The sequence below is a fragment of the Borostomias antarcticus genome (assembly GCF_949987555.1).
Source record: "Borostomias antarcticus genome assembly, chromosome: 3".
Classification (NCBI taxonomy): Eukaryota; Metazoa; Chordata; class Actinopteri; order Stomiiformes; family Stomiidae; genus Borostomias; species Borostomias antarcticus.
The window spans coordinates 6,396,047-6,410,553 of record NC_140236.1 but is presented as its reverse complement, the minus strand read 5'-3'; the positions used below and the strand labels follow the sequence as shown (position 1 = coordinate 6,410,553).

The 14,507-nt window shown below is 47.1% G+C and overlaps 1 protein-coding gene across 2 annotated transcripts in view; it reads left to right on the top strand.

The window, feature by feature from the left end:
• Positions 1 to 14,507, top strand: part of kif1b (kinesin family member 1B) — a gene marked incomplete at both ends in the record, with an annotated part of 58,167 nt that overhangs the window by 33,917 nt on the left and 9,743 nt on the right. Inside the window, 12 exons of one of the 2 annotated variants that reach the window (XM_084435916.1) lie at positions 5,423 to 5,525; positions 6,088 to 6,236; positions 7,089 to 7,267; positions 7,526 to 7,663; positions 8,451 to 8,702; positions 10,542 to 10,660; positions 11,074 to 11,159; positions 12,020 to 12,149; positions 12,626 to 12,779; positions 13,253 to 13,343; positions 13,452 to 13,570; positions 13,675 to 13,730. In XM_084435916.1, the coding sequence (XP_084292042.1) occupies positions 5,423 to 5,525; positions 6,088 to 6,236; positions 7,089 to 7,267; positions 7,526 to 7,663; positions 8,451 to 8,702; positions 10,542 to 10,660; positions 11,074 to 11,159; positions 12,020 to 12,149; positions 12,626 to 12,779; positions 13,253 to 13,343; positions 13,452 to 13,570; positions 13,675 to 13,730 (1,576 nt within the window). Of the gene's footprint in view, positions 1 to 57; positions 1,600 to 5,422; positions 5,526 to 6,087; positions 6,237 to 7,088; positions 7,268 to 7,525; positions 7,664 to 8,450; positions 8,703 to 10,541; positions 10,661 to 11,073; positions 11,160 to 12,019; positions 12,150 to 12,625; positions 12,780 to 13,252; positions 13,344 to 13,451; positions 13,571 to 13,674; positions 13,731 to 14,507 lie in introns of those variants that run through there. The other variant, XM_084435917.1, reaches the window with a different exon arrangement.

The window sequence follows — 14,507 nt, the reverse complement described above, 5'->3', positions numbered from 1 at the left end:
AATTTCTCCATTTTGTTGGGAACCTCTTTGGTTTGTTCCCTGTTTTGTTTTCTCAAGGACGGAGACTCTGATAGTGGTGATGACTCAGATAAGCGGTCTTGTGAGGAGAGTTGGAGACTGATCACTTCCTTGAGGGAGAAGCTGCCTCCCAGCAAGATGCAAACCATAGTCAAAAAGTGCGGCCTGCCCAGCAGCGGGAAGAGACGCGAGCTAATCAAAATGTATCAGATCCCCCAGCGCCGCCGCATCACCAAAGACTCCAAGTGGGTCACCATCTCCGACCTGAAGATCCAGGCGGTGAAGGAGATCTGCTACGAGGTGGCGCTCAACGACTTCCGCCACACGCGGCAGGAGATCGAAGCGCTGGCCATCGTCAAGATGAAGGAGCTCTGCGAGAGCTACAGCAAGAAGGACCCCAACGAACGGGACTCGTGGCGGGCGGTGGCGCGGGACGTCTGGGACACGGTCGGCGTGGGCGACGAGCGCATCGAAGACGTGGCCGCCGCCAACGGGACCCGGGGGGGCGGGGTCGCCGACATGGACGACCTCAAGGTGCACATCGACAAGCTGGAGGACATCCTGCACGAGGTGAAGAAGCAGAACAACATGAAGGATGTGGAGATCCGCGCCCTCAGGAACAAGATGGTCAAGATGGAGAAGGTCCTGCCTCTCATAACCCCGGACGGCCTGGACAAGCCCTCCGGCATCAGCCCCCCGGGCAGTGCGGCCAGAACCCCGACCCCCCCGGAAGGCAAGCCCCCCATGCCGGAAAGATCCGAAGGGGAGGACTTCGAGCAGCAGACGTCGGGGGACGATTCCACCCTCCGGCGGGGTCACATGCGCTGGATGCGTCAGGAGCAGGTGCGTCTGAAGAACCTCCAGCAGCAGGAGATCTCCAGGCAGCTCCGCCGGCAGAGCGGCCCCCACCGCTTCATCCCCCCCGAGGACCGCAAGCTCCGCTTCCCCTTCCGGAGCAACCCCAAACACCGCAACTCCTGGAGCCCCGGCACCCACATCATCATCACAGACCAGCAGGTCATTGAGCTGAAGGTGCCCAAAGAGGCCCTCGAGGAGGAGGGAGGCGACCAGGCTGAGGAAGGGCCCGAGCCGAGAGAGAGGATGGCGCCCCCTGTTGTCCAGGTTTGCCCTCCGCTGCCGAGTCCCTCAGTACAGCACCGGAGCAAAGACTCAGAGCAGGGCATGGGCCAGGGCCATAGACAGGGCCACAGGAACAACAACAACAACCACCATCACCACCAGGCTTACGAGCGAGGCCGCAGCAACTCCTTCAACCACCGCCAGAGATCCTCCGGCTCCATGGAGTCCCTGCAGGCCGGCGACAACAGGAGGCAGTCTCAGACCTTCTACCAGCCCCGCCACTACCAGAACCAGCCGCCAGCTCCGCCCCCAGCCCACCCCTACCAACAGCCCTGTCTCTACAACGGCATGCCCTACGTAGACGCCGGCTTCACTGGCTACCAGCAGCAATACCCTCAAATGGAGCACCCCAACCATCAAACCAGCTTTCAGCCCCCCCCCCGAATGCGCAGGCAGTTGTCCGCCCCCAATCTAAAGGGCAGCAGGGAGACGGCAGTGTAAGAGGGACTAGTGGGATCGGGAGAATGTACTTTTAGTAGACAAAGACATTACAGATCACAACAGCTCTGAATCGTTGACCACGTTGAGTCAAACAGCTAGAACTGTGACTTATTTTGCACTTGAACAGTGTACTCGTTGGTTGATCCAAATTTGAATGATGTGTGTCATGAGAGGACAATTGATTATTATGGTCAGCGTTATCTATGCCTGTGTATCGGTTGTGCTGCACTGTGTGTGTTATGTCAACATTTACATTTGGGAGAGCTATCATGAGGAATTGAAGCCAAGAGAAGATGGTGGGACTTCACTCTGACATTTGTATCATACATATTAATATTGTACCTTTTACACATAAGAATTTGCCATACTTTTTTTTGTTTTTTGTTTGCCAAATCCTCACCATGGTTAAATATCTGAGTTTACATTTTTTCATCACATTGATTCATCTTCAATGTTTTACCCATCATGCAACTTGGACAAAGGTGAAATGGCCTGGGTTTCTGAACCTATCAAGTGCTCAACAATCATATGTAGATTTTCTGTCAATTATAGGAAAAAATGTATAACTTAATAATACCCTGAGTGAGTATTGTAATGCAATATGCACACTAGCCATTTCATCAAATGTGTACCCACCGCAGGAAACCTCAAGGCCCAACAAAGTTTTTATTTATTGACATGTTTTACCTGTAGCATTGATCTGGAAATGATCCGTTCATTTATTAGAACTTCACTGCAGTGAATCTCATTGTACATTAGAGCATTCGATTTTAGAAAAGGTTTATAACTACATAACCAACACTTGAGTGTCTTTTAAAAGCAAATGGAAACTAAATGAGTGGTACAGAAGACAAAATGTGCCTTAATGATTCACTAACATGGCATCACATTTGCATCTGCATTTACAATCAGATCTAAAAAGCCTTACACCTCAGTTTCTCTCTTCCTTTCATCTCCTCTACTGTAGATGCGGTTTCAAACCACTGCCTAAAGAGAGCATACAGATTGAAATGCCTAAATCACCATAAAATTGTATCTGCCATTGCTTTAAACTAACAAAATGAACTTGGGAGGTATGGTTACGGATGCATTTGAAGATTACAAATTGGGGTTAATTACACCTGATTTCTACAAATTTCTAGCATTTAGTTTCAAGCCTTTTATGATATAGAAAATAGTTTTGTAATCAAGATCTATGCCACCCTATACTTGTATGACCATAATTGAATTGCACTTCCTCAAGTCATATGGATAAGCTGTATTCTCAGTTTTATTATAGACAAACTGCTGTCTTTTGCAGTATTTTACACATTAATGTTCAAAATGTAGATGCTGCTCCAAACCCCTTTGTTATGAGAAACTGCCACATTATAGTGTCTCACGCTCCCATGGGGATGTGTAGGCGCTTCACTCGGAATCCTTGGGAGTCTGTTAGAATTGCATGTATTATTTTGCGGTCCGCTGAGTTAGGGCACAAAACACAGCTTCTGAGGGGGGAGGGGGTGTCCAACCGAGGGTTGCCATGGTTTCAAAAGACTTGCCGAAAAATGTTGGAAGGAAAACAAAGAAGTGAAGTTTTTGCATATTGCATATTTCAGGAGAAGTAGCCATGTCAAATTGGATTTTGAGAAGTGGCTGCATTAGTTACATTTTAGGAATTGATTAACAATATGTTTGTGTTTTGAGGATCCAGTAAGCAGTTTCAGAACCTTAGTTGGCCTCTAAATAAATGTTATACTCAACATTATGCGAACGCGAAGCTGTATGTTTGAGTGAGGTTGCAAGTCCTCTCGGCCTTAACTTCCTTGCTGCTTGCGCCGCTTTCACTAGCTTTAAGAAAACACTGATTAGTGTACCGTTGTATCAGTTGATCAAAACAACAACATCAAAACAATCTTAGCATTTTAGATTTGGGAAATCCAGGTTGGGATGGACCTTAAAAAATGAAGTTCCCACTATGGTATCCACTCTACCCAACCGCCTGGTAACACAAACCATTAATATAGTCTCTTCAACCTGTGCATTTCTCTCCATATAAATCTCCTCTTGCCATTATGACTATCTTTGCATGCCTTAGCATACCTGTGTTTATGCTCCATGAAAAGCTTCAATATAGCATCTTATCTAATGCATGCACTGGTGCTCACAGCAGTCTACTACATTACCAGGAGAGCTGGGAAAATATGCAAAACAAAATGAATGGACAATGTACAGAGTATACTGTTCTTTTGAAATATACATATATATATATGAAATATATGTTAGGTCTTGGATCTAAGTGTGTGTTCAGTGTTTGTAAGTCTACTATCTGAAATCTGTGATATCAAGTGCCTCAATATGGCTATGTACCAAGTTGTGTTGCCTCTTAAGTGGCTTAAGCACTTGTGCAAAGATGTATGAACTTTATTGTTCACTGGTTTATCAAGGATGTAATGAATCACTCTGTGTTGCTGGAGATCAATTCAAAGTATGACGGAAATAAAGTGACATGTTCAAAATGCAGCTACATAGGTTTTACTGGTGTTCATCTTCATGTTTTGAATCGAAATCGCCGTCCTCTAGTCACATCCTTTTTTGTGTGGCCAAAAAAGGATGTGTGGTCTTAAGACAAATTTGAGCCAGTAATTTCATATTCTTCAAACATGCAGTAACTACTTTCCTTCTTGGTAAATTTCATCAAATTGAAACAACAGGAGAAATTAAACAAGTGGATAACCTTTTAGTGAATTATATGTTTTTTTAAATAAAGTAAACCATTTCAACTTCTCATTCTCATCCCCTTGGTACATGAGAGATCATTATACACTGACCTATAGTACATGTAATAGCAGGGTTCCCACTGGTCATGGAATTTCAGGAATTTTAAAAACAATATTCCAGACATGGAAAGTCAGGGATTTTTTGGGCCATGTCATGGCATATCAGGGACTTTTGTTTGTAGCATGTTTACATTTTAGTTGCCATTTATCAAAATGTAATATGTTCCATGCTGTAGACTATTTCTCTTCATCAGGTTATTTCTCTCACGTCCTGTATTGCGTGAGTGGTTGTTATGGTTACTTGATTTTTCAGCACCCATTTATCCCCTTCCTGCTAGTCAACCATTTTTTCTGTTCATTTTAGGTCATGGTAATCCATCTTTTCAGTCATTGAAAGTCAGGGAAGAGTCATGGTATCAGTGAAGGGATTGCCCGTGTCGCCTCGTCCACGGGGGTCTGTGATTTCAGTCTCTTGCTAGGGAAGTGGAAGGGACAGGGTTAATGATGTGAAAGGCTGCATTGTTCCCCAGAAGACACCGGACAAACAGGATGAGGTCATCGGGACCACTGTCTGTTGTTATGCGCGCCTCCTGCATTCATGGCTCCCCTCATTGGATTACGTTCGACCCAGCCTCTGCAAATACCTCCTCTCTCCAGTTAGATAATCCATGTTTCAGTCTCTAATGTCTAGGGCTGTCTTGTCTAGTTTTGAAACCTTTTTTTTGTGGCTAGGATAGACAGACAGTATAGTGGCTAGACATGAAATTATTGAGATGAAAATGTATGTGGCCACACTAAAAGATACAACTATTGCTCCTTTGAATGTAGCCGTTTTAAAGCTTCCAATTTGCACATGTAATGTGACCCTTTCCTGAACCCCCCCTCCCCATCGGATTCCCCTTCTTTCCCACACTGTCCAGGTCCCAGCAGGAGCTAGCTTCCTGGCTAGCGGTGTTACTCTGGGTGAAGCGATGACGGCTAGGCTAGGCTAACTCCTCCTGTAGTCCTGTCTCCTGACGGGCAGTGTCCGCTCTCTCCTCTCTGCCCTCTGCCGTGCTGTGCAGGTCTATGAGAGCAAGTTGCAGGAACTTCAGAAACAGGTGGAGACCCGCTCGCTGGCCGCAGAGACTCCCGATGAGGAGGAGGACGAAGAGGAGGAGGAGGAAGGTGTGTGCCCTATTTGTTACGAGCTAGCGTCCCACACGTCGAAGGTGTCAAATGAATTATGCCACACTCCATAAGCCAAGCCTTGAGTGTCTGTCTGGGTACTCTATACAATTTGTCTAATGGCTGAAACTGTTTCTGGAACACAATAGCCTTTTAAATCATACTTTTCTGTCACCTTTTCTATCCAGAACCTAAACTATTTGGATGTGCGTATTATCTCTTTCATAAACATTAAAGAAAGTCATGTCTTATAAAGCTGCCTAAAAACTATTTGCACATTAATTAACCACTAATTTCAGAATTAAGCCCATCCGCTCCATATATCAGTTAATCCCTTAAAAAAAGAATAAATACATACTAATGCGGTCATTTGCTGATGGGGGAGTCTAATTCAAACATGAAATATTAATGGCATAATATAAAAACAAATGCCTAACACCACAAGCTGTGTGTGCGTGCATGCTTGTGTGTGTGCATGTGTGTGTGTGCGTGCGTGCGTGTGTGTGTACACTGCTGATCCTAAACCATGTACATGTCCTCTTCTAAACCACGTCGTCTTCAGTACCATGGACCCAGCATGAGTATGAGCTCGCCCAGTGGGCCTTCAGAAAATGGCGGTATCATCAGTTCACCTCCCTGCGTGACCAGCTGTGGGGCAACGCCGTCTACCTGAAAGAGGCTAATGCCATCAGCGTTGAGCTCAAGAAGAAGGTAACTAACAACCAACATCACCCCTCAATTTAGATTCTGGGAATCAAATCATGTTCATTGAAGTTGAGTCCAAAACCAGATCTGGACAGTGCATCTGTATAAGGATATACATGATAGCAGCTTCACAGCGAAACATGGCAGCTGTGGTCTGTTAAGAATATTGATAAACCACTGATCTTCCAGCCACATTCCACTGAGATGATGTAGAAGGAAACAACGAGATGGACGAGCGTCTCGAATCAGCCCTGATTGATGCTGCACAACGATGCTCTCCCAGAAACAAGACATTCCACTTAGCGTGGGCGTCAGAGAAAACGCTGAACGCGACCCTTTAAATCATCCACATTGGATGGTGATTTATTTCCGGAGATGTTTTGAACACATGGAATATGGTATAAATCAGGGCTAGCAGGCGATGGCGGTTCCTAGTTTATTATGGTCTGTGTGACCCATCCAGGGTCTCTGGTGATTTATTCTTTGATTATAGACATGTCACGCTGTAGGGAACGGGGTCATAAATGTTGCAGTCTGATATGTGCTTTTCTACTACTCCTTATTTATCTCTAGTCTCCGCTCCTCGTTATTTATATTCCGTGTTGCTCTTAGCTTGAACGTATTATCTCAAGACGGCCCAGGCGGAAAATGGCCGGAATGTATCGATTTATACGACCGTACCACCTTGCCGTGGACGCAGGGGAGTTAAGGGCTCCGCGGCAAAGCCCGGCGAACTGGGCGTGGCGTTCTCTTTGTTTTGACGGCGCGTCGGGTGGTTCGAACGGCACCGAGTGACCCGTATCTCCCATCTTTCCTTCCGTCCTTCCGTCCTCGTCCTCCCGCCTCTCTGTCCACCAGGTCCAGTTCCAGTTCGTCCTGCTGACGGACACCCTGTACTCGCCCCTCCCCCCCGAGCTGCTGCCCCCGGAGCCGGAGAAGAGCCGCGACTTACGGCCTTTCCCTCGCACCGTGGTGGCGGTGGAGGTCCAGGACCTGAAGAACGGAGCCACGCACTACTGGTCCCTGGAGAAGCTCAAGTAAAGCCCTGCATAAGCCCTAAGAAATCTCCCTAGATTGTCTCCGTGCCAGCGGTCCCCAACTGTTTTGTTTTAGGTTGCTTGACTAGGTATTATACGCCGGATAGCTTCATAGCTTATGGGGTCTTCCCAGTTTCCTGCCTGTCACACATAATGCTGTCAACGCTAAGTGAGTTTTAGGATAATGGACCCAGGCAGTTGATATACATTGAGCTGTTCGTCTGAGGAGGATTAAAGTGGACGGTGATGTCATTGCAGGCAGAGGCTTGACCAGATGAGGGAAATGTATGACCGTGCTGGGGAAATGGCCTCCTCCAACCAGGAAGAAATCGAGGGGCCACTCACAGGAAATGACCCGTTCTATGATCGCTTCCACTGGTTCAAACTGGTGGGAAGGTATGTAATGCAACACCAGGTGCAAACACATACTTTTGACTGGACCTTTTTTGTTTGACTAGAGTTGTTGATTTAATACTAAGTTACATATCCTTCAAAATAGCTCTTGTGCATTCATACTGTACATTTACCCTGAGATCTTTGGTTTTGTTTTGTGAATCACATCACAATATGATTTGAGTTCCCTCAAATGTGTGAGGAGCTTTCATCCATTTAAACTCCCTACCATTACATTATTCCTCTTTATGTTCCAAGTGCCTTTGGATTGATTTATTTTCTGTCATCAGAGCATCATGTTTTAATGATTTCACATGTATTTTGGGAGCGTTTTTTTTTTTTCGGTACATGATTTCATATTTCATTTGTTATTTTCATCTGGTGGACTTCCTTCATTTCATTTCATGTACTGTATCAATGTCATTTTGAGTTCACATGTCCTTCAGTGATTTTATTTTTGACTAACCACTGTCTGTTGTTATGTTTATAAGTGTGCTTATTTTATATAATTTGCCGTGTCCAAAACTTCTCATTGTCATTGTTATCTTTTACTCAATCATATGCTGATTCTGATCTACATTTATAACTTCATAAGGACATAAATCATAGACATTAAAACCCTTCGACTGTTCACAGTAGAAGACAAGAGGCAACTGAAACCAAACCTTTTGAACGGTTCTATAACTCTCTCCATTGTCACCTTCAATCGCCGCTTGCCCCTCGCCTCCAAACCCCCCATCCCCCGCCCCCGCGTTCCCCCCGCCACATTGCCCCGCCCCCCCCCCCTCAGCTCCCCCATCTTCCACGGCTGCGTCAACGAGCACCTGGCCGACCGCACGCCCTCGCCCACCTTCTCCACCGCCGACTCCGACCTCACCGAGCTGGCGGACGAGCGGCAGAGCGAGATGTCCGACCTCATCGACGACGAGGCGTTCGTGGACGACACCAGCTCCGACGCCGGCACGGAGGAGGGCTCGGACATCTTCAGCGATGGCCAGGACCCCTTCTACGACCGATCCCCCTGGTTCATACTGGTGGGAAGGTTGGTGACCTGCCATGACAGCCGTAACGTGTTACACACACGCACGCACGCGCACACACACACACACACACACACAGCCCCGGTAGAACAGAGTGCCTGCTTTTTTAGCTTATTTGTAAGCACACCACTTATCTGTATGCTAGTTTGAGTAGTGTTAAGTACTGTGTACTGTAGAGTTAAGTACTGTGTACTGTTAAATACAGGCTTCAGCCTGTAGGTAAAGTAGGTATAATTCTGCTTTAAGTGTGCTTCGCCGTGTACGACTGTAATATGGAGCCACCACAAAGTAGTATGTAAACAATATCACACTGTGTTTCAAACGAAGGAAGATTTCACACAAGAAATAAACAAGTGTATCACTTGTTCATTTAGAGAGACTGAAGCAACTTCTCGTTAGTGACTCAAGCATTTCTGAGACATCATCCTTTGTTCATTACCGCTTAACTCGTTACGCCTTGGAAATGAGTTTGACCGGTCATACTGTACTTCTATGGAGCAGTGTCTGTCTGTAGAGGCAAGTCAGACAGAATTGAGGCCGGCACCCCTGTTCTCCCTGTCTCCTTCAGGCCCTAGGGCGGGGGCTAGACTGCTGACTGCATTAACACCCACCTGTCTGTGTAGTATTTGCTGTGGCTAATTTATCATCTGTTTGCCTGTTATTTACATTATTTCAACTCTTATTTTTGCCTCAACTTTTCATTTTCTTGATTTGAACTTGTACATTTTGCTTTGCTTTTGTTTTTGTGACATTTAACATTGTGTCATAGAATGCAAGTGTTATTTTATAATAATCGTATTCTATGATTAGATGACACCATACTGACACACTTGTCATGCACATTATTCCTAGCACCTGTTTCTAAGCCCTGTACCCCACCTCTAGTTCAGACGTCCTGTCTGCGTAAACAGAGCACCGATCCCAGAATTTGATTGGCCAGAACCCCAGGCCTGTCATTGTAACAGCCAGCCAGATACCTGCGTCAGAGTGACTTCAGAGATTTGGCAGTAGTGATACATCTTCTCCCCCGTTGGCCTCGAACTCCCTCTGCAGCAGAGCGAGGGAGGGAGGGGGGGTGGGGAGGGGGGGGGGGGGTCTCAATGGGGGCGCTGCAAATCAAACTCCCACAAAGCAACACGTCAGTGTGTGACTGAAGCCAACGCAGCCTCAGCACGACCCACTAAGCAAGCGTGTTACAGCGCCCGCATCTCCGTCGGTCTTCAAATTACTGCTGTGGTTCTGTCGCTGTTCATAAACGGGAATGTTTTTATGTTTTTGTTCTTTGCCTGGTTCGATTGTGTTGTTTTATCTTTTTTGTTCTGCAATAGAATGTTTTTTGTCATCTTAACAAAAATGTAGATAAAGTCACTAACTAAATGTTTGTATCTAAATCCTCATCTATGTGCTGTATGATGGGAGTGTCATGCACCATTTGATTGTAAAGTGCTTCTTGCTCTTGCATTTAAGAGCCATGAGTCATCAGTGACTCATAGTAATTGGTTAATGCTACATATACTGTATATAGGCTGTTACCACTTCCACGTGACTAGTAGGAAATGTGCCACGACGTGGATGGCTCAATTAGTTCCTCATTTGTTTGAATGAGAAATTCTGAGTATTAATTGTATGATATCTCACCAATGAGTGAATTCCAGTTAATTTCATACATAGACTTATAATACAATGGATCTGATCCAGTGTTGTGTTGGACAGGCAAGGTACTGCAGAACTGACTCTGACTGTCTCTCTCTCTCTCTCTCTCTCTCTGTCTCTCTCTCTCTGTCTCTCTCTCTCTCTCTCTCTCTCTCTCTCTCTCTCTTCGTCCCTCCCTCCCTCCACAGAGCCTTTGTGTACCTAAGCAACCTGCTGTACCCTGTTCCCCTGGTCCACCGCGTTGCCATAGTGACAGAGAAGGGCGAGGTGCGTGGCTTCCTGCGTGTGGGGGTCCAGGCCATCGCAGGTGAGCGACCCCTCCCCCCCATGTACTCTGTGAATTGGGTTGTCCCACCCTGGCCTTCAACAAGCCCTGCTTATGCTTAGTCTTCCCCAAATCAGTTGGATTATTAGAAGATCTCTGTTATTCAGTCGCATATTTTTATGTACAGTATAATGCTGAGTGAAACTAACAGATTAGCGTAGCATGGCCTGCTTTTCCAAGACAGCATGCGCTAAAAACAGACCACAACAGTGTATTTTACACTATGTAGAGACTAAGAGACCTGGCTCAACAATGTGCTCGGCGATGTTTCTGAGATTGTGACCGGGAGAAAATACTCCTGGCTCGCTCCTCTGCGCTCTTTGAAGAGACGCCTGCTTCTGTCATCACCGCTCTGGCGATTGTGACCAACGTGACGATGACTTGTTCCTCCGCAGCTGACGAGGAAGCCCCGGACTACGGCTCGGGAGTGCGACAGTCCGGGACCGCCAAGATTTCCTTTGACGACGAGTACTTCAGAAAGGTGAGGAGCAAGGCCGACAAGAGGTTTTTGAAACTGCAACTCAAAAGAATCTTCTCTTTAATGTTGCAGTCTGTCGGAAACGATGAGGTTGATATCGGCGTTTTGTTCAGGTTGAAGTCGATAAAGAGACACTGTTGCTTCCCACTGGGTTAGATAGAATTCAGAGGCGGCATTACAAATGAGTATCACCTGTTTATTACACTACCCTTGTGTGTTGTTCTCTCTACATGCAGTATAGCATACCACTCTTATATGCAGTATACAGTAGCATACAACAACCCATACAGTACAGTGTATAAAAGATGCTTTGACATTGACAAGCCATTTTCTCTCTGGTACTGGACCTTAACGTATACTATATTCCCACTATACCCAGAGGAGCAGGATATCTAGTGTACTGTACGTACAGTAACACAACCACTTACAATGCAGATGTCATACCCTCCCCTGGGATTATTTATTAGAGCTATAGCATGTACATAACTCACCCATGCCCCCCTGGGTTATTTATGATTTATTCATATGCATATAGCATGTACATAATGCATACTGTATAGAAAGGGTACTTATTGTGTAGCTAGTGTTTATTTGTAAGTGTTGTAATTTTTTTAATAATTACTATTTGTAAATTTGTAACTTGTAAATTTGAGTTTATCTATATCGAGCATAATCTTGGAGCCGGCAGCAACATTTCACTGTGACTGTTACACTAATCATTCCATGTGACAATTAAAAGGAATCTTGAGTGACTGTTATATCGTCCTGCAGACAGCTTTATGCTAATCCCTGGACCCTATGCTTTCTCCCATGCCTCTCTCTCTCTCTCTCTCTTTCTCTCTCTCTCTCTCTCCCCCAACCAGAACGACTTTCCCGCCGCAGTCATGACTCGCTCCGGCTTGTCCCTGGAAGAGCTGCGCATTGTGGAGGGCCAGGGTCAGAGTTCAGAGGTCATCACCCCCTCGGAGGAGCTCAACAGAATCAATGACATGGGTGAGGACAGACGCCACCCGCCCGCAGCTCCTCACCTCTCCTCTCGTAAATATCCCCCCTCCCAGACGCAGCCTCAATAGGCCCTGGGAGAGAACACTGGCAGGTGCCTCTATTGAAGGTGGAGGGTGTATTAAATTTGGTTTGATGAGGGTGGGGAATTACTTTAGCTTTAGTCATTGAAATTAGCCTGATTTGACACCTGGCTCACAGCAACTCATTATTTTGTTTTCATGCAAAGGAATATTCTGGCTATTCAACTGTAGAACTTCATGTTCGTCACAAATTATACAGTAGATGTAGTCTGCCTTATTGAAACCGACAGCAATTACTTAGGAATGAATGCCATTGCCAGGTGCGCGCAGTTTGCCCGTGTAGAAAACAGCAATTTTCAAGCCGTTTCCAATCAGTCATTTCCCGAAAGTACATTCCGAGTGCGGTGGTGTGTGTTCTAACGTTCCCCCGGCGACTGTCCGCAGACCTGAAGCTGGAGAGCGTGGCCAACACCAAGCTGGGTGACGGCGAGGACCTGGCCGGTCAGCTGGAGGTGGGCAGCATCTTCACTTTCCGCGTGACAGTGCTCCAGGCCAGCGGTATCCTGCCGGAGTACGCCGACATCTTCTGCCAGTTCAAGTGAGTGTGACTCTGCTGTGCAGATGTCTGTCTGTGCAGATGCACAGTTCCAGGACCAGAGCTGATAAAGCAGGCAGGGCTGAAAATTAACACCTGCCACCGGCCAAGTGCAGGTAAAATGTCCAATTGGCGACTAGATTTCGGAAGGCTATCTGAAAAATATATATACTTGGCCGGTAGATTTTTTTCATCTACAGTCCCCTTGGCAGGTGACTCACCGTGAGCCAAAAAGTTAATTTTCACCCCTGGAAGCAGGCCTGATGTGATGGTGCTGTCGTGTGCTTGTGAAACAGTATGCTATATTAGATTTGAAGGGCATCAACGGATGGCACCGGATAACAAACATCAGCTCTACCGGCGGCGTCCAATCAGCGCTTTCCGTTCTAAAAAAAAACGTACTGTTGGATTTATTTACCGATTTGTCGCGCGTCGAGCTGAAACTAACCGACCGCGGTCTCTGTTCTCTGCCGCAGTTTCCTCCATCGTCACGATGAAGCCTTCTCCACCGAGCCCCTGAAGAACTCTGGGAAAGGCTCTCCACTGGGCTTCTATCACGTTCAGAATGTGAGGGAACTCACAGATACACACACACACACACACCTGGGGTGGAGGGAGATTTTCCCAAAGCTGACGTTTTGTTTTTTTGTTTTCATTCTCTATCCTGTTGTCCAGATTGCGGTGGAGGTGACCGAGTCCTTCATAGAGTACATCAAGACGAACCCCATCGTGTTCGAGGTGTTCGGACACTACCAGCAGCACCCTCTGCACCTGCACGGACAGGACCTGTTCAGGTCAGCTGGGAGCTCAAACTCCCTCTCCGTACGAAGTAGCTCTCCATAAGTACCAATGATTCTGTGGTATTTATTTGTTTGTGCGTTCGTTTGTTTGTCTGTAGTCCTCCTCAGCCATCGAGGAAGTACTATCCCATCCCGATGCCTCTGTCCAAGCCAGGTGAGGATTCTACTGCTGCCATGGCAACGCCATTCACCTTCGTCATCATCATCATCATCGTCATGATTCATATTTACCTTCTTTCTTTTTCTCATTTCCCGCATCGTTCGGATAATCGCTTTTTCTCGACACTCCTCCGTTTCTCCACCCGTCTTTCCGACTCCCTCCCCTTCCGTCACACGCCCACAAACATTCCCCCTCCTCCCTTCAACCTCTCCTCCAATCACCACCGTCCCTGCTCCCGTATGACTCCACCCCCCCTCAGACCACGCCCGTAAGATAGAGCTGCTCCGCTACCTGATGAGCGGCTACATGCACGGCGAGGTGCTGGACACGCTGTCCGAGCACGCCAACGCCCTGGCGTCCACCGCCGTCGCCAGTCTGGAGGACGGCGCCGACCAGCTCTCCCACTTCCCCTTCCTGCCCGTGCCCTACGGCCCGGTGCTGACCGTGCCCAAGCACCACGGTTGGTACAGTAGCCAGGAGCGGGCTAGGTTAGAGTAGCTAGCGGGCTAGGTTAGAGTAGCTAGCGGGCTAGCCCGCGTAGCCGTGTTCCTGCGCTAACGTCGTGCTTTCCCCAGCTGCTAGCTGTAGCCCACCTCTGGTGTGAACTGCTCCGGTGCAACGTGGCGCTAAGTCTATCTCGGTCTGGCGCGGCCCCTTTCAGTCCAGTCCTCTGCTCTGCATTTACAGTAGATCAGCCCTTCTCTTGTCACTTCCAAACAAGCAAGCACACCGTAACGTATTCCCGACCTACATCACGGAATATCAGCAGCA